At 33.2% G+C, this 21,284-nt stretch overlaps 1 protein-coding gene across 1 annotated transcript; it reads right to left on the bottom strand.

The window, feature by feature from the left end:
* Positions 1-21: 21 nt before the first annotated feature.
* On the bottom strand, positions 22-20,928 carry Kif19A (Kinesin family member 19A). The gene is made up of 15 exons (XM_068775900.1): positions 20,854-20,928; positions 19,349-19,417; positions 18,255-18,365; positions 17,282-17,467; positions 7,347-7,472; positions 6,207-6,322; positions 5,954-6,127; positions 5,715-5,880; positions 5,520-5,635; positions 5,040-5,312; positions 3,457-3,649; positions 2,941-3,154; positions 1,482-1,614; positions 883-1,017; positions 22-109 (listed from the first exon to the last, which is right to left on the bottom strand). Exons 1-15 carry the CDS (start codon positions 20,926-20,928, stop codon positions 22-24), a joined length of 2,175 nt encoding a protein of 724 aa, XP_068632001.1.
* Between the last annotated feature and the right edge of the window lie 356 nt (positions 20,929-21,284).

Below are 21,284 nucleotides of genomic sequence, written 5' to 3'. Positions count from 1 at the left end.
TGGACTTCATCGAGTTTCCCTTCAAGATGCCGCTTCACTTCGACGAGGTGCTGCGATAACCAAGCTGTCGTCACTGGCGTAACGTTTTAATGTCGAAGCACTTAAATTGCTGGAAAATTAAATATAATTAAAAAAAGAACTATTTTATTATATAGTATATACAATTGCAATTATTATACTCTTTTTTTAACTTATTTTTCTGTTCAACTTATTTAAAAAAATATTGAGATGGAAAGATGTTACAAAAGATTTGGCAATACAATATACATGGTGATTGAAAGAAGCTGTAAAGAGGTGAATGTTTAGCTTATTCGTTGTCAATTAATGTATGATAAACGTTATCCAAAAAGTAATGGTTTTAGAAAAAATAAATAAAGTTATAACAGTTACAGAAAAAAAAGCGTTCTTGAAATTCGTATTACTACCTTTTAATTATTGTTTACTCTCTGATCTTCAAAATTAGCACCGCCAGAAGTTATTGACCTGTCGCACTTCTATAGGTAAATATACATTTCAGATTTTTTATCCTTTAAGCCGAAGCATTTGGATTTAGCATTTCAAAATGATCACTTTATACAGGTAATTTGAAATATGTTTAGAGCCTCAAAACTGAAAAAGCTGTAATAGCCACAAATAACAGCGACGATATCAACCGAAAACATGTTTAAAAGAGGTTTAAAGGGCTGAAGCATTTTAATGGAAAATGAGTTATATATTCACCACTTTTAATGCTTTTACACCTGAAACCAATCACCGCGTATATAACAGATCCTTTCAATGGATTCCTGTAATTAAGAACTCTTTCGTGAAAAGGTTCACCACAGAGCAGTGACTGGAAATTCACTGCTACTGTTTTTATACAGCAGGCTATTATAATGATACCTGTATTTAGTGCGCGGTCGAGGAGTCGGCGCAAGACGAGGAAGGCGGGCGTCATGCGGTACAGTTCCTCCCGAACCAGAACTAGAGCCCCGAGCGGAGCCGCTCGAGCTACCAGACCATCCCAGATCCGACAAGCTGCTATAAAATAATACATTAATTTCATTTCAATTTTATTCCCTTTTAAATTAACAAAAATGCCGTAAACAGCAGCTACACATTTTTATAACAACCTTTCATAGATTTGGATAGAGTTAATTTGTTTTTAAAGAACCCGCCTACACAAATAAAACGGTTAATCTTAGTATTAACTTCTTAGATTAACGCAAACATTACTCATGAAGTATTAATTTTAACGGGTGATTATTTTAACTTTTTTTATTTTTCTGAAGGTCCAGATTTGTGCTGCAAACCCTTAAATGCACCTGGCAGGACGGAGATGTTAGATTTCCATTTATCAATGATAATGTTTATATATCCACATGTTTGTAATTTATGAGAAACTTTTATACCATACGAAATGCTGTACGTTAATTATAATAATGATGTGATATAAAACTTAAACTAATATAAATATGCAATAGAAAATGTGCAATACTAACCTGGCTGAGATTGGCGGCAAAAGGTAAGGCGGAGTGTAGATGTCGTTACTCTCGGTGTAAGTAGATGCGTGTATTTCTTGTTGATACAACTCATACAGCTGCGCCAGGTCAGGTTGGATGCTTACACTCATTTCTGTGAGTTAGTATAGGACAATTTTTAAAAATAACTTAAGAAAAAATCCCCCGCCTATCCTAATCATGTTTCAATTATGTTTTTCAGTTAATAACGTTTCAATTTCTCGTTAGTACAAAAGTAAGGTCATCGAAAGAAAAATGGAAATTTTGCGAAGAAGATAGAAATAAAACTTCTTTCTCTTTTCATAGAATCCTCACAGTAAATCAAAATAAGTCAAAATTTAGTCGCCATTCAAAACTCAAAATTGGCGTGTTAGCATGTAACCACAAAAAATATCGTGTACCATAAAACATTATTATGAAAATATAATGACATCATCACCACTAAAATCATGCAGTGTACGAAAAAGAAAACCTATTTTTCAAAATTAATAATAAACAATTTATTTTTAAAAACTTCGATGTTAAATCCACAATGATGCTGGAACATAGCTTTAAAGTGACCGACAATTCATGGAAACAGATGACAGATTGATGTACTTGTAAATGTAACTAGAGTTTAGTAGCAAAGTTAAAATTATATTTAAGCTGGCCACTACTAAAACCTTTCAGTGTCACTGACATAATGTAATAATCAATAGTTTCAAGTTCGAAAGTAAATTGCTAGAGGAAGTAGAGGGCCATACAAAATTGATGTGTCTATATATTCTTTGAGAATAGTCGGAGCCTTTTTGTTTAAAGTCTGGCTTGTCATCGTAAGTCCCAGGTTCGAATTAGGACAGACACAGGCTCTGTGTGAATTTTGAGCTTTTGGTGCTCCACACAAAAGTTTGTGAAGGAAACATTTGAACAAAATTGTTGTATAATAAAACCCAAAATCTAAGTTATGTAAGACATCCATCCACCCACGTCAAGCTCTTCATCGGTGGTCCGTTAATGCGAGTTATCAAGTTCAGTAGCACTTCCACTGCCACACTATCCACTGCCATATCAACTTCCAAACCGCTGGGCCATATGTTAATTTCATTCGTATACGGATCTCCTTTTCTAACGGCCTACATCGAATAAAGTACAATTAGCGTACACCTATACATATTATTACAAATAGACCTTGTAATAATAGTTGCCAAAGTTTTTATAACCTGCATTACAGTCATTTCAGCCATAGGACGACCCCATGCATTTCCAATAAGCCTGACTGATTGAAAACGGCTTTGCACCCATCATTTTAATGAACATAATTAAGAAAAAAAATCTCGCTTTTTTATCTGTGTGATGTATCTTTTTTATATAACTACTTCCAATTGAGCTGTTGGTATTGTATAAAGAACAAATGGGATATTGACTAAAAATGTTTATATAATGTCAATAAAGGTACACATGCCTTCTAAAGCACGTCGCTGCCTGGTGATGATCTCATCAGTGAGCCGCCTCTGAGCGTCTCTTCGCTGCAGTGCAAGGTCTCGGCGACGGAGGTCGTGAGCGCGTGCTGCCCTTTCCCCTTGCAGCGCTAGCTTATCCGCCTCCAGCTCGTGCACGCGGCATACAAGTGCTAGCACTTCGCGCTCGGGTCCGTTTCCAATATGTGCTGGTAACTCCTGCAGGATATTCTCACTAATATATCTATATTGTTTCGTTATAAAAGATTAACTTTTAGATACGGAGCTCATTCACATGGTCGAAATAACAATGAATGCATCAAACATTGTTAAATTTCGTTTAATAAGAGGGAATTCGTTTAAACGCAACAGCGTTTCTAGCTGCCTCTTCTCAGCTGATCAGTATTCCGAGCTGGTGGTAGCTTACTATTTAATATCTTAAAATAATTGACGATTCCAATGTGCAAGTAAATAAATACATATTTGAAGAAAGATTTTTTTAATTTTTAAAAAGAGAGTACCTGTTCTAGCTGCGCGCCTCGTAGGCGAACCTGCTCGAGCTGTCGTTCTACGCGAGCTCGCTCTCCGCGTGCTGCCTCCTGTTCGCGTTCCACAGCTGCTAGCTCGGCCCAGGCCTGCTCCACTGCCACTTCGGCCTCGGCTCGCTCCCCACCCGAAGGTACGCTGGAAGCGACTGACGCACCTGTACCTCCCCTTTAATCAATTGCAAACACCGTAGGATAACAATAATTGTAACAATATCTTTTAACATAGATCTGCTTTAACGTGAGAGCTTCAAGAATTATCTTCATATTTATTAAAAAGTTCAATTTTTTTCATTACTTTTTATATTGATATTAAATATCAAATTTATTTCAAACAATATAGTTAATATTATATAATAAAGGAAAGTTGAGAAAACTAGTAATTATAAACACACACTAAATATGTAATATATGTATTAAGATGAAGTACTTAGTAGTCTATTGTTATTATACTTTTACTGCTTTTTAAATGCCTATACATTTATGGTGCATTTCTATTAGCCGTTAAGACATTCCTCATTCAATATACGAGGAATCCCCGCATTCGACCTACCCAACAATGATTTTTATTGATTAATGGTAAGGATTTAGTTTACGAGTATTGTCAGATGCGTACAAACGCTGCGATGTCATAATAAGAAAACAACTTGCAAGTAGGCCTTATCTAGTAATGAAAGCCGGAAAACGGATAATTAATAATACAAAATCTAATGAAGTTTCTACTAATGAATGGCGCGGGAATGAAAAGTGAACGATAGCAATATTTAAAATACAAAGCCATAAATTAAGGATAAGTAAAATTCTTTTTCCTAAAGAATTCAAATTAATAAAAAAGTTATTTTTAGGTTTCAATCCCTCGATTCGATTTTCTCAAGTTAGATTTATTTGTACCTAAATGTTTGATAATTTACCCTATATAACTTTTTTACACAAAAGATATAATAAAATTTATCCAAAGACATCAATAGTAAACTGCACGTTTTCCGACATCGATTTTCTTCGACACTGATTTGAAGATGGTCAAATGGTGGAATACGGGATCGTGTCGATCTTTGGGAGAAACCTATGCTTTACAGTGTATCGGCTGGCATGATGATGATGACAAAATAGTGCAAAATATGGAGAATGTGTTCGCTGCGACAATTCGAAACACGTCTCTGCAATTTGGGCATTTTTTTTCTTACCGCGTGATCTAGCAATGTTTGCATAAAGAATAACATAATTTATAAAAACGTTATTTATAAAAAAACATCGAGAAGCGGACGTTACTGAGGCACCGACCTTTTAGTTTTCTTTCAGAATCACATAGTAGAGTATTCGTAAATCTAACCAAAAAATAAAATATACTTCTTTCGATGCAGAGAAGGTCAGAATATGGACGCCGGTACCTCCAATTGTAAACTCCTACCTTTCATCTCCTATTACCCAGAAGTATTAAAATCATTTTAATTTGTGACTAACAAGTTTAAAAAAAATATTGAAATTCAGTTTATTATCTATATTATAATTGTAAAATTTTATCTACATTTTTTTCCTAAAAGTAATTCATAAAAATTTACCTGTAACTTTGTGTGGTACTAAGCCTTGCTCCAATATTTATTGGCTTGTAAAGGCGGTTGAACCTTGCCTCCCAATGCGAGATTGCGGCGTGCTGTCGTTCGGCATCCAGCGCCAGTCCCAGTAGGTGACTGTCTAGCTCCATCAACCTCCGACGTAGACGCATTTGTTGCTTGAATGTGGAAACTATAGCCTCGCGTAACGATTTCAAGTGTGATGCGCTTTCTATTGAGGTTCCCTCATTACTGTCCTCTTTATTCAGGTCTTCTTTAGACCTGCATATTTTCAGAAAAACATTAACATGTACATATAATAACTTGTGCTCCAAAAAACACAACAAAAATGATCTTAACGTACGTAAGTTTTATTAAAAACTGGATAGATGTCTTGTCTAAGTTATAACTAATCAGTTCTAACCCTAATAAATAAAATTTCGCAAGATACGGCATGACCAAGGAAAAAAGGATTTTTTATATAGTTACCTCGAACGATCATCCTTCATTTTCACTTTGAGGCGGGCGATTTCTTCTCGCAGCTCATTGATAACGGTTCGATATTGTGATAAGTGCATTGGAGTTTCTACTACTTCACGCTCGACCTAAACACATTATAAATATTCTGCATGTAAGATTCCGATTGCTACATCAGTGAAAGACTTGTGGTGTAGATTCATTTACCCTGTTAGTAATGGAGGCAGCTCGTTGAGCGTAGTGTAGTGTGGAACGCGTGGTGTCCCGATGCGCTGCACCAGGAGCTACATGCGCGACCATCACAGTCCTACAACGTCCGCCTAATACTTCGCGCAGCAATCGAGTAAGCTTAGAATCGCGATAATTCACGTATCTGGTAAATAAAGAATAAAAAGAAAATATGTGTTATTTCCAACACTCACTCATCGATTAGTAAGTGACATTACCTAGCACCTCCAGAGAGTGCCATGATACAATTTCCCAAAGCTAGAAGAGATCGATTGATATGTGCTCCTTCTAGTCTTCTCGATCGTAGACCTGCTCTTTCAGAACCGGCCAAGTCTATCAGGAACAAACGTCCCCGCTGCACTCCTTCGTCGACTTTTGCACTCACTGACACGCTAAAAGTTGTAAATAAGAATTTAAAACAACATAAATTGAAGTAACAAATATAATTCAACTTATGTTAAACTGGTTTACCTGAGCAAAGCGTGTCCCCTGGAAGAATGACTGTTGGCATGCGTAGGTTCAGCTGTTCGTGCGCGGTCACCGCGTGCCAGCAGCTCGGCGACATGCGCTGCGCCCAGAGCACGTACCTAGTCAACAACATGACAATGTTAGCCGATATACAACTCCTTCAAAGATCGTCACAATGACTGGTCTTGCATTGCACGCATTCAGCGACTTTTCGCGACCTTGAGGCCGGTGGTCCACCCATTGGAGTGTTCGTGACCGCCATATTGAACACAAAATATTTAATAAAATAAAAGTGAAAGCATAAATTATACAAAAACAATTTTGACTACTTTCATCTGTTAATATTGATTTTTAATAGCAACGGTTGGAAGCAGTCTGCAATAAGCGCCTTCCGACGACCTTAACAAGGTTTTCTGTCCAACTTGTCGATGTCAAACATTACGCTTGCCCGTCCCTGGTCTCCAGAATTTAATGGCCATCGCTGTTCATTTTGTTCGCGTGGCCTACCCAGTGTCACTTGCTAATCCGCTGAGCTACGTCTGTTACTTTCATTAGCCAACATTCTACAGTCCTCTGTCCTGTTTGATCTTGTAGAGAAATCTATCGACTACATATACTATATACCAATGAGAACCGAAGTGAGAGACCATGTTTTAGTGTCGTAAGTCAGGGCTGGTAGTTAACAACTATTAATTCAATTCACTTTCATATTCACTGTAATGATGCAAAGTAACTGTTATTGTTATAAAATAGAGTATTTACGATGATAATTCCCACAAAATTTTAAGTCACCTTTTTTGTTTAAATGTTTTGACAAGTATTTAATAATATTAAAAAATATATTTTACGTAAAGATTTAAATAGAAAAAGACTTGCCCCTACACAACTGACACTATATTCGCTTCCGTGGGAAAAAGAATTAATATCTCGCTAAACAAAAAATTAATTTCTTTTAAAATAATATAGTGAATTTTGTCTCTTTAAATAACAACAACGTTACGACTTCGTTTCGAAACACGCTGTCCTTTAGAAACAATTAAGTAAAGATAATGAAACTCTTTCTCATATTAATCTTTTTGTGGATAGTAGATGGAGCTATTAACCATTAGTTTCTATTTTAATAAATTGACAGAATCCCATTACCTCGCTTAGACCAGCTACAACGGGCGCTCCATTGCCACCCTCGTCGCGCAATTCCAGTGGACCTGCACTGGGGTTCAACAAGTCCCTAATATTTTCATTGTAGATCTCGATGTAAGACATCTTAACCTGTAATAATATCGAATAGATAGAAATGATAAACTTATTGGCTTAGATTGACCTGAAAATTTCAATATGAAATCGACTTAGAATTACAATCATTTTAAATCTATTTTATATGAAAATTGATATTTATTTTGAGCCTTTAAATTGTTGCATTAACATTGATATGGGTCAGATTATAATATACGTGTCTATTAACTAAAAATTCATGATTAAAATCAATTTAAAATAAGTGTTACTATGGTTGCATTAAATACTAATGGAAAATTCCTGAAAGACCATTAAGTCACATTTACCATTCACCTACACATATTCAGAAATCCTAATTGGAAATTTGTTCGACATGAAGAGCGTCAAAGAATCAATACGTACGTAGGCGGACTGTACAAGTATTTAAACAGTGACGACGAACCACCGCTAATGATCAGCGTTTGAAAGCCTCATAAACCATTCACTAATAAAATGTTTATTTTAACGACGACTTATGACAAAATAATTTTTAGTTGGGTACGGTTTTTATACCGTAATTTTCATTGTAAATATTTGTAAAATAAAATAGATACGGAATAAAAAAAAACAGCTGGAAACCAATTTGAACCATGAATATTTGAAAAATTACAGAGCAAACGTTTCAAGTGAACAAAACAATTCCACAAAATATGCTAAATCCTTTAAAAACTCGATTGTAGAAACTAGAAATATAACAGTAAATTCTTTATCATTTTTAATCAATTAATCTATGAAAATTGAAAAATCTTTTTACAAGGATTTTTTCAATAAACTATTCTAAATTTAAATTACGCCATTTTACTTTATTACAAAAATTTATTGCACATACTTATAGAATGTAAAGAAGTTACATATTTATAAAAATGTTTTTTTTTTTAATATAAACTCAATCAAGCAGATTTGATTCATAAACATAATACTTCAATAATTACTTTATGAAAAATATATTAAAAAAAGATTATTTTGATGTCTTCTCTACAAACTAAATCTCTTATTTATTTTCTGTATTTTTGTTTAAAATTAAGTAACTAAGGAAACAAATGGACTACGTAAGAATGCAGTCAAAATTTTGCAGCAATAGCGTAACATTATACATTAGATTCGTATCAACAATGCCGCACGACCGGCCCCATTCGCCAATTCCCGTCATAAATTTTACTAATGCAAAAACAGGTGACGTTATCATAGAAGAGGGATTATGTGCCAACCACGAAGCTTGTGACTTTCTTTGAAAAATTTAATGAATTTGAATTATTATCCTAGTGGCACTGACATAAATCAGCAAAAAATATTTATAATAAGACTTAAAAATTTAGATACATTTTATACTTTCTTGTTGACGTTTTATTTATGATTATATGGAATAAATTTACGACGTTTTATTTATGATTAAATGGATTGGACAATTCATACACGTTTTAATCTTTTTCATTTTAACTTGATTTTAGAGTTAATACCAATTCATTCATGTTTGAAACTAGCAATAAAATAAAAAACCTCATTACCTTTCTAATTTAAAAAAAACCGTCCTCAGAAATTTATAATTGTTTTTCAAGCAAGAAGTTGATTCATAGAAAGTTTATTGTTTAAATGAACGAAGAAGTCATAAACGTGATCGCAATGCCCTTTGATACTTCTCTAAACTGTGCGGAAGAATTTCAAGCAATGTGTGTGTAAATAAATATTTCTCATTTTGATAATTATTACGTAAACACCATATCGATAAACCACATAAATGTTTAAGACGATGTTAATAATTAAACTAGATCTTTTTGTTGTGTATAGCCATCCAAACAAATAAATAACAAGTATATATTAAGACGAGAAATTTGATCGCTTTTCAATTGTAGGTCTAGGTCACCCTTACAATTGCACGTGGAACTCACGCATTGTATTTAAAACTTTATACAAGGCTACATTTTGGGATTCCTTAAGCATCAAGGTGACTTATAGATAACGGACAATGTAAGGATATTTAACTCTTATAAGTATCCTTACATTGTTCGTAAATGACTGGAAATAATAAAAGGTTCTATTTGTATGGACCATTTTAACTCAAGTCCCAAATTAGAAATTATTTGTAATATTAGGACGTTTTAATATATATATATATATATATATATGTGTGTATATGCTTCTTATTTCTTGTACGTACAAACAAAAGAACTAATCTTGTCTCAATGACGCATGTTTTACACTGTCTTATATACAGTCATAATTATGTAATAATCTTCGTTCTTTCTTTAACTTTAGATATTCTTTTGCTTTCGTTAACCAACTTATTCGTCATTTTAAAATATGAATTTAAACTACCAAGCAGCTAAATTCACTCAAAAATATTAAACTTAACCCATAGGAATTTTGACAACTAAGTTGTTTTAATTTTAACATCGCCTTAGGCATTTTATCGTTGGTAAAATATGCCTACTTTAATTTAACTTAAGCATTATGTTAGCGTGTTACATTATACCTAATCGTTAATCGAGTCAACGGTCTCGGGCAACAGGGCCCGAATAATTCAACGAAACCTTCCACGAGGTAACATCAATGACGTCACTAAATTAAGCTGACTTCAAGGCCAATCCACTTGGCTATCATTAGATATTTATTACAAATATCCCGCAAATTGTGTATGCTCGTGGTTAGTCAATAATTACCACCGTAATATATATTTATAAAGTTACTGGTTCTACTATGGACTTTGTTTTGCCAAAAGTTATTGACCTATCATACATCAATAGAAAAAAGAAATTAATGCAACATATGTGATAGTTGTAAATTTATTTATAACTTTAATTTAAAATTCACAAATAAATTATTTGATCGATGGATAATATAAATACTTTAAAATAAATTTGAAGTGCGTGAACTGCCAAACGCGAGAGGTTTATAGGAAACAGACGAATGCGCCAAGCTTTCGAGAGTCATTATATTTTCTGAAATTTTTCATAAAAAAAACTATGAAGTCGTTCTTAATTTATGGCAAGATTAGCGGAAAGTGGGATTCAATTTTATAAAAATTTAATTATATTATTATTAAGACTATGAAAATTTATTGCAAATACAAAGATATATACATTATATCGTATTAGCTTCTTTTCTACCCTATAGTACTTTTGTTTAATCCGATTACTCCTTTACACCTTAAATCTAGATTTCTTTTTCTACAAGACTCACAGGATAAGTTGCTCCAATCATCGGAGAACTTAAATAGTGTCTGTCTATTCTACCATATTTTAAGAAAAAAACTTTTGCTGATGTCGATGTCAGGTTATGAAATGCATTGCAGTAGTAATAAGACGCGTTAAATCGCTTATAAATTTTAAAAAGATGGTAAAAGAGCACTTCCTGGACTTCTAATATAGTTCGACAGGCAATTACTACTTATTCGTACCCTTTTTATATGTACGCTTACATTAATATATCTATTCGTATCTATATGCATTAAGTGTTCTGAAGCGAGAACAAGGTTTTATTGTCATTTTGACTCACAACTGCTCTTTCTGTCATATCTCTTATCTACATCCAAAGATTGTCTGATGGAGATCGCCTCGAATGATATGACCGATTCTATTTTCATTTGAATGTATTTTTAATTGTTAAGTGTACAAATAAATATATTGCGTTCAAGCTTCAGTTTTACAAATACATAATCTACCCTGTGGACTTTGGACAGTATGGTGAGTATCATCATATGTTTCTGATTTTTTATACTGGGATTAATGAGTTCTTATCCTATAAATTGTTATTTGTATTTATCGATTTATGTATTTATATCTTCACACTTTATGAACACAAATCAAATGAGAAAACAAACCGCGTACGTATTATCTTACAAACTCACCTGTTTGTATCGTCCAAGACCTGAACTTATGATATATAGACAGACTAACAGTGCTCTAATATATGGAACATTTATTTTCTGAATCAATATCAAAGGTATCTATAATTCCTTAGAATTAGAGTTGGGTTGGATTCAGTACGTCTAATCCCGACGCAAAATAATCGCAGTGTCGTATCAGTTCAGTATCGACTTTATCTAGCTAGCTAGACACTTATTCGTAAACAGAAAATATACAGAGATAATAATTAGTTTTTGTTAACTCTTTAACAACACAGCTTAAATAAAGTTAATCGTTTACGATTCCAAAAATAATGTCGTAAGTTAAACCCGTCAATGACCCAATGATTTATTGAATAAGTGAAAAGAAAAGGAGGATTAAATATGTTGATAATGTATTAATTATTACTGCAAGAAGAGCGCTCTAGTACTGTTTCAATAATCAAAATGCCCTTAGCCAGTGACCTTCACCTTTGGGGAGGGAACACCTCCTTTGCCACCCAACCGATATAGCCCCAATATTTTTGTAGTACCAATTGGTGTAAATCTTTCTAAAAGTATTTTATCGTTTAAATCCTATTTTACGTTATTGAAGCACTGTATTGATAATTCTAAATAGTGGTCAGGTAGAATTTATTACTAGAATCTACGATTTGAAACTTATCTAAGTTCACAGTACATATACCAAAACAAAGATGTATTATTGAAATTTGATACAAAGCATCTGGCGTTCTATACCCATGGTCGCAGAGACTCAATTAAGAGATTCATTAAGCCCAAGACCAGAAGCAGGCAGACAGCAGAGTTTACTGAACTTTAAACTGAACATTTATTACAAAGTTTTATGTGCTTCGAGAGAACTAAGAGAACACAGTATACCGCCACGCCGCCGCAAGTAAAACTTGACGCAGCATACACTGCGAACTGCATTGTGTCGGGATTATTTCGTAGTAGTAAGAAACATCTTGTTGCTAACTTTCATTTAGTCAACTAATGACTTCCCGCGACCTTGGTTATATCGTCGGTCTTCTAGCAGGTGGTTGCCACTGGTGAATCTTTTGTCCCTACGTCCGTTGGCTGCCTGAGCGATGTGCCCTGCCCTCTCACACCTCGACCACGTCTCGGATCCGAGAGTTTGATCCGGCAAGTGATCTCTTTCTCGATGTTGAATTAAATAATAAATAAATATATATGCGTATTTATACATATACATCTATATCTGGTTAATTTAATACCAAAACGTACCACGCCTCGTTCATCCTCTCCGACATTACCAACACACAACTGTATTTGCAACGAATACTTTCATAGGCTAATTTGGTATTTTCGGAAATATTTTACTTAACTGAAACGTAACTTTTACTAAGACAGAATAATGTAATTATTTATATTATTTATTTTATAATCCATAACTAATTTAAAAATAAATAATTCGTTTAATCTGGTTTCGATTGATATTCGTATATACTGATGTGAAAATACACCGTAATTTCTACGAAATGATTTATGAAGCGTTTTAAGTTGAAATGGAGTTGAAATGCACTATTTAATCTTTAAATCTAAATACCGCCACGACTTTGCCACGGTTTTCTAAAGACAGCGGAAATTGTGAATAGACTTTGATCCATTTAAACTTCCCCATACATTGCCATTCGGACCGTCATGCAGATTTAATTTAGATACCGTAATTTTTGGAAGAGAAAACAATCATGCTGAATGAAACATTAAGGCATTTGTAGACCTTTGTAATTAAATATTAGGTTTAACTAAAACCGCTTAAAGCAGGTTAAACGGTTACAATAGAGGAACACGCAAAATCTTTTTATTTACATTCAAAACCCTGTATTTATTAGATGGCATCAACACAACCCAAAATGTCCTATAACAATTCTATGAAAGCCTGTTATCCAATCGTGTTGTGTAAGTGTCGAGGGCCTATATTAGCATATTATGTTTCAGATATTACCTTCGGTCAAGGTCTAGAATTACATTTACATAAAAATGAATACTTACTAACATAACAACATTTTCGTAATTTATTACGTTTGTGTTACGAATAAAGTGTTAAACGTCTTACCGTAAACAATAGTGTAATGAATAATAGCAAAATGTGCAAACTGCGATATGATTAATTAACCACACAGGAGTCACATGTAAGAATTATATTATTTAGAATTATTTAATAATAAATAGGATAAATTTGTATCGATCATACATTAACTTATTTTCATTTTGGCTATTGCATTAATTGTAACACTAGATATAATAGCTTAGCCAGATTGCTTAATTAAAATTAACAAATTTTTCAGCGTTAATTAACATTGTAGAACTATGTGACCTACGATGTCCTACGATGAATTATTAAATCAACGATTGTAAAAATTTTTCAAGTAACGTTCAGTCATGAGTTTATGACCACAAAAATTTATAATTAAAAAAATTGAAGATTTGTATGATAAAATGAACTTCAAGGTATTTAAAATCATTACATTGAGTAACATCTTAAATTTTAATATTCAATATAATGCAGAAAAGAACATTGTTCATCATCATTTTGGCCCAAGAACTTCCGTCACTGAAATAGGCTTTTCCCATCGATTTCCCAAAAGGATCGGTTGAAAAAGGCGTGCATCGATAAACTTAAAAAGGTCGCCTGTCCGCCTTATGGGTGAACGTCCTACACTACATTTGCTGAGCTGTGGTCTCTACTCCAGAACCTTATGGCCCCAGTGGCTATCTGCTCTACGCATTACATGGCTTGCCCCTTGCCAATCCACTGGGCTACGTCGATACTTTCGATCGTCAGCGGGTCTCCACCTTTTCGATTCGATCTCGTAGAGAAGTCCTGAGCCTGGTTTTCTCTATATCTCTTTGAGCAACTGTAACGTTGCCAGAGAGGCCCGAAATAAGAGACCACGTTTCAGTGCCGTAATTACTGGTAACACGTATTAATCGTCGACCTTTGTCTTAAGGTAATGAGGGATATTTGACGATAACGACATTCCTACTGCTTGTGAAATTAGAAAAGTGTTATGCCTCTGATCAACTATTAAACGTTCGTCAGTTATTGTTTCCGTTTTTTGTGTTGCCTTAAATACTTATTACATATTAATTAGATTTAAATTAGGTTTTGGCTGATAAATTTGCTTAATATTGGAATTTATAATCTGATTTTAAAAAGACAAAATAAAAATATTAAAATCAAAAGTCAACAGTCGTTTTAAATTTTAATAATGTTAAAAAATAAAATATCTACAAATAGCAACTATGAAAGGAAACTAGAACACTTCACATAGACAAGGCGTTGGCACAAAACGGACGTTCGCTAACATTGCCCACTTGCAAAATCACGGATACAGCGCGACAGGTTTACGTGCAACGCCAGTGCAGCGCCAAATGAAATTTAAAAACTATATACTTATGTATTTTTATAGTATAAAGTAGGAATCCTACTTTGAAAACAAAAGACAAATAAAAAAAATTACGATCATGTGATAAGAGTTAAAAACAGACAGTTTACAAAAATAAATATTCCAATGACTATTATTTTTAATGTTGATTAAATGATAGTATTTTTAATGTATTTTGTTTTGTTTTTATTAATAAAAAATAATTTTAATATAAAGAAACAAACATAAACGAATAGCATTACACCCAATCTTAGTACTATATGCAAACAAAAATTAACGTAAAGACAATAACTAAAGAATTTGGAAATGTAAAAATGAAGTAAACTGCGGAATAAACCAATGAAAATTTATTTTATTGTATTAGTAATATATTCTTACAAAATTCTTGAAAATGCATCACTATAAATTGTAATATTATATTATAGGTCCTCAAAACTCTCGCAATAATTTGCAAAAAATAAAGAATGACCATTATAAAAATCCATTCATCTAATCAGGGACAAAAACTGTATACATTTGTATGTATGTCGAGTGCATATGGCACCTATTAGCAGTGACGATGCGTGATGACGGTTTCCATCGCATACGACACGTTGGCACCATGTGGAACGACCTCGTACACACGTTGGGAGTGGGGAAATTGAACGCACTAAATTGATATGTGTGCAAGGACAGTTCAAAAAAGCCACATACTGAGCGTATGAATCGACTACTCTTTTTGCCTAATTTGTGGTTATTTATTTTCTCTCTCGATATGATTTCCACCTTGTGCTGGTTGATCACAATAGGTAATATGGCAAATAATCGGCCTAAAGCATAGAAATCGTGTTCACTCCAGATAAACTTAAGTAGCATGATTTAAATGCATGCAAACAGGAATAAATTTGCGAAAGAAGAGATATGGTGATATTCCGTATTACACGGTGAAGGATATAGAGTTAACTCTTCATCACCTTCAGCCAGGATTACATCGAGTTCCCATTTTGCATTATGATGAAGTCAAAAAGCGAATGTCTCCACCAAGAGAAATAGGTAAATTGGTAAGTATGAGATCAAATTTTCTCTCAAGAGGTTAGTTCGTGGTCAAAGGAACGTTATTCAGGTAAAAATAATAGAATATGAAATAAAGTGCATTGAAGATTCCAATAGTCCTTGCCGAGGAAAGTAAGGATGAATTTAAACTCCTCCGAAAAGAACCTACTTGAAGCGACGAAAATGGAGCATGACAGTGGTTTAAGTCGAAACTAAAGAGTGCGAGTAACATTTTACGAGGAGATAATACGTAGGCATTTCCCATAACTATTTTATGCAACATAATAAATGTTACATCAATTAATATTGTGACTATCATACATTTTTCCGACTTTTTGTTTTATGGTTAAAAAGCAATTAACTCCGGCAAACAAAAATTCCGTCTTAATATCAATGTGTCGTGGTCAACAATAATTTATAAGGAATAAATTTACATTTAATTTTTCACTGCAAATATGTACACGAACTATTTTGCATGTTGCCATTTTTAAACTAACATATTATCGTATCAATGCATATTCCAATCTATGTATTGTGGATGAAAGATAAAATGGTGACACGTTATCACAAATATCAATGTAACACATATTTTCGTTAATGTCTTGCAAAATGTTTACTCGTTACATAATAAATGTCGTGTACAGAGCATAATGGATACATGACCGGTTAATAATAAACATAACGTCATAAGTCCACTTTTAGTTTTAGCACTGACGATGACCTTCTTTTCAGGTTTCATAATTGTAAATATTTGTGTATTAGAGATATTATAAATTTTAATTTTCAATGTATTACATATTTTTAATATACTTGTGGAAGTGACCATAGTTATATATCTTTGAATAATTCTGCTACCAATCTATGCGCAAATATCACCGTTTTCCAATTTTAAAAATTTTGAAAGAGAGACGTAACATACTTTTTTAAAATATAGAATTAGATGCCAACAAACAATGGCTTTTAACTATATATATAGACCATAAAAACATAATAACATTTGGCGCCATTTGTAAAAATGAAGGCACTTTCACATTATGACATTACTTATGCATCACCCGGTATTATGGTCTTACGATGATGTAAAAGAGGTAATTGATCAATCTTATTTTACGTACATTTCTCCATTGATATACTTTATTACAATTTTAATACAGTCATCTTTAGTTGCGAGCGTTCAGAATGAAAAAGCGTACCTATAACGAGCTAGTAAGAATCATATCATGCAGATTTCTAACATTATATTGTTTATCCGTGAATAATTTTATAAGATCTTTCACATATTTTTAAGATGGAAATTAATCTCAAATTATCCCACTTACTTACATCTTTCAAGTAACATGCATTAATTTGTGTTTAAAGTAAAAAGATTTTATTTTGTTTCATTTAATTTTACATCATTGTATTTTAAATATTTTTATGGTACAGTTTTCATATTGGTATTCACTTTGATGAAATATTATCTGGCTGTTATTGTTATTTATAGTCTGCTTCATAAATAATTCAAAATAAAATAGAATAAGTACCTCATGAGACGCAGGATCATCGCTATCCGCAATGTTTGAGAATAATTGGCTCAGAGCACGCGACATTAATCCGGTCATGGTATGAGTCTTTCCTGCTCCTGTTGCACCGTAGGCAAAAATCGCACCGGCGATACCGCGTAACGTATCGCCCACAAGCGTTGAGCACACCGCATCGTACACCTCTTCCTAGGTAAAAAAAATTAAATTATAAAATTTTAAACATTTTTATGTATGTATCTATTTATATATTCAGTCAATCATTTAAGTTAATATGAGCACCATCATAAAAGACTTGTTTATACGGTGATATATTTAACTGTTATTTTTTTAATAAACAACTAAATTATGACAAATATCGTTGCTGCTTTTTCTTAATTCGATAATAGCATCTGATGGAGTCGAAGTTAGCATCTTTGGGTATCCTTAAATCGACTTCAAAAGCTATTGTGCCTTGTCATTTCGCAGGACATCAAAGGTAAGTCCAGTAAAATACCTAGAACAATTCGATTCGCAGATACCGAGGAAAACCTCAATTTATAAAAAAATATCTGTGCTAAATGCTTTTAGCGATCTTTCGTCAAAAAAATCTGTCATGTTTTTCAGATTACCAACGATAAAACATATAGGAGTATGATGTTATTTACTTATTTAGCAGGTAACGGATGTCTACCTACAAAGTAGACAGACGATCTTAACAAGATCAGCAGAAAAAGCCGGATGCAGTCCGCATCCTACCGGTTCTACAAGCAATCCGTGACTGAGGCCTATGTCTCGCAGTAGACGTTTTATATTTAAAATAATAATAACACACATCATTTATCTATAGCAAAAAGAACCTGCATTTTCCAACACTTCATTAAATAAAAATGAAAAAACTTGAAAATTCCTTCTTTTCGTTAAAGAAATGAACTAAAAAGTGTCCTATATGTAATAGACTAATTATGAATTTAATTCATAGTTATATTGTACATGCCTGTGTGCTATCTTCGCCAAAAACTCTGTCGTAAATGTAATGCTTATCGTTGAGTCGCCGTTGACGGAGTACATCACGCCTACTGTCAGCTTCCTCCTCCAACACCAACATCTTTTACCCAAACCACCAAAACATAAAGGTATTTAATATAATGGACAATAGTAAAAAAATAGATAAAAACTTCGGAAGCTACATGGGCAACAGCTATGGATTTATCTACGAGATCAAATCAGCAGTTAGGAGATCTATAGATAAACGAAAGCAACCATTATAGTCCAGCGGAGCGGCAAGTTGAAGCGGCAGCGGCCTGACTACACAGCGCGCAGAACAGATGATCGCTGGGGCCTTAAATTTCTGAAGTCTACACCACGGACCGGATAGCGCAACGGCTGTCGTCTAGTAGCAAGGTGGACAGACGACCTTGTTAAAACCGTTAAATGACGCTGTATGCAGACCGCTTTAACCGATCTACCTATGAAGGATGCCTATGTCTAGAAGAGAACATCGTACATCAGATACGATGAAGTAAAAAGTATCAATGACTTCTAATAATACAAGCACAACTATTCTTATTCAATAATACTAGTCTTTGCTGTGCGCTTGTACTGCGATCGCAATATTGAAACTACGAGTAGTACAAAAGACAAAACGCATTTCATTCATTATCCAAAGGATCTAAAGATGCGTTTACATGTATTTATAGTTTGCAAGCGGAGGGCGTGTTCTCTTGCTCATGATCGATCTTTTTGCTCTAAAATTTGATTATTTCTGTAACTCTTATTATTCGGACTTATAAATTTTTAACCTATAATTAAAACATGTTGTGCAGGACATAGATGTAAACCAATTACTAAAACTTTTTGATATCCGCTACAGTCATCACTGCTTTCACCCTCGGTATATGTACTACAGAAATATAATAATCTTTGGTTGCTAAATAATCATCCCTTTCATGTTTTATCTTATAAACAACTATTTTTCTTTGATATTATAAGGATGCATGATAACTATAAAGAAAATAATAATTTTGATGTTAATCGGGAATTTGGTTTATTCTTTAATAATTTGTGTTATAAATAAATCTGTTATATCACCTTATCGCTCACAACGTGCACAATCCGTGGTCCTTCGTCAGTACGGTGCGGACGCACGCGTACTGCCACCTAAAGATAACGGTTCTAATTACATATTATGATATTAATGATTTATTTTCAAAAATATAATCACATGAATAAGGTTTTTCATAATACTACACAGTAAACAGTTGTCTTCCAAAACATATTTACTACATTTTACCTGTCTCGTTTATGCTTGACAAGACTAGACAAAAGTTTTTTGTTCATCACGTAACTCAATGCGGACTTAAAAGGACTTCAGATCCTATGATATGGCACTTTTCTAACCATGTTTTCTTTTCACACAGTGTGCGAGTTGTCGGAAATTGAACCCGCACCCAACGATCGTAGTCACAATTCCTTTCCACTACGCTACTACTGCTCTATGTTTCATTTGCTTCCATCACGAACATCTGGGTGTTCAACGAAAATATTGAAGTTGGTTTCGACTAGTAATGTTTGGCTATTTCGTATAGTGTAATTATAGCTCTAAGTAATTGATGTAAATATCGTTTTGCAAGGCATATCTAGTACAAATTAAACATTTTTTTTTCAATTTAGGTTGACTAATATTAAAATTAATCTATGCTAGTTGAGTTTATAGACTGTACGTGTTAATTATTTGACATACTTCATTCAAGACCTCTGCAGCCTTCATTTTTTACTCACAAAACCTTGACTACTGGCCTCATTCCAACCAAAGTCTATAATTAAAAACTTCGTTTTCTTAAATATTTTCGTGAAACGAACAGTGTTTAATCATTCGTGAAGCGAAGTCTTCAATAATATTATTTCTAATAATACTTGCAATTAGTATTTTGCACAAATCGCAAATATGTAAAATAAATACCGGCTCGAAATTAATTTAGGTGCAACGTTTTTGACAATATACATAATCTATGCATTGGTCCGAAAGTGTCTGGTTTAGTTTAATAACGACGCTTATTGGTCTATTCTTTATCAAAAACGATAAAAACCTGTTGTCTTAATCTTAATTAAAATCACTATTAAAGAATTCACACTAGTAATCGCATAATCAAATTTATTAGATTACGAAGTCTTTTACTAAGAGTTTTCTTGTAAATGCGAACATTTTAAATTTTTTTATTTTTACTAAAAACTTTTTGCCAACCATCATAAAAACTATTAATATGCCTTATTTCAGTTTGCATTAATTTTAAATAAAAAACCAATGCCATTGATTAGTTTACCATCAGTATATGAAAAAAATGTGTACATAATTATTATAATATGAATGTAGATTAATTGTTCATGTAGGTTTTTTACTTTCAGAGATATAACTCAATCTCAATAAAAATCTGAAATTTTCAATACAATTTCCTTTAGTTATTATTACCTAGTTATATTCAAGACTAATCATAACCAATGTCCTTCTGTCAAACACCAATTTATTAATAGGCAATTTAAGTAGAAATAAAAATACCAATCTTAAAATGTGAAAAATAATTAATATTAAAAATTACCATAAGCTTTTCTTCGCTAACAGTGCGGACCCCGCCATGAAATTTTTCATTGCTAGATATATTACTTTGAGTCATGGCATCGCTTTATCTATGTAATAACGCTAATAACTCGACACAACACTTCTCTTTAAAAATTACACCGCGATATAGACTTTATGTCTCTATTTTATTTTACTTCGTCATATAACTAGCTCTTTATTATAATTATAAACAACTCTCTTATTAAAAAGTTGATTACTTATGAGAGCAAGTAACTTTTCGTACGTTTTTCATAGTTTATCGTTTGAAATGGGGCATACGGTCTTCAGTACCGAGCCTCCACATGGACTGTGAGCAGATCCAAGTTTAACCTTCAGCGGAACCGGTTACCGTGGCAACAATTAATCACCACAAATTAATCTTTCATACGTTATAAAAGTAATGATGTACGA

The sequence above is a fragment of the Battus philenor genome, unplaced genomic scaffold, assembly GCF_028537555.1.
Source record: "Battus philenor isolate CCGP_79_NKW_IND1 unplaced genomic scaffold, ilBatPhil1.0.hap1 SCAF_9, whole genome shotgun sequence".
Classification (NCBI taxonomy): Eukaryota; Metazoa; Arthropoda; class Insecta; order Lepidoptera; family Papilionidae; genus Battus; species Battus philenor.
This window is presented reverse-complemented; position numbering and strand designations above follow the sequence as displayed.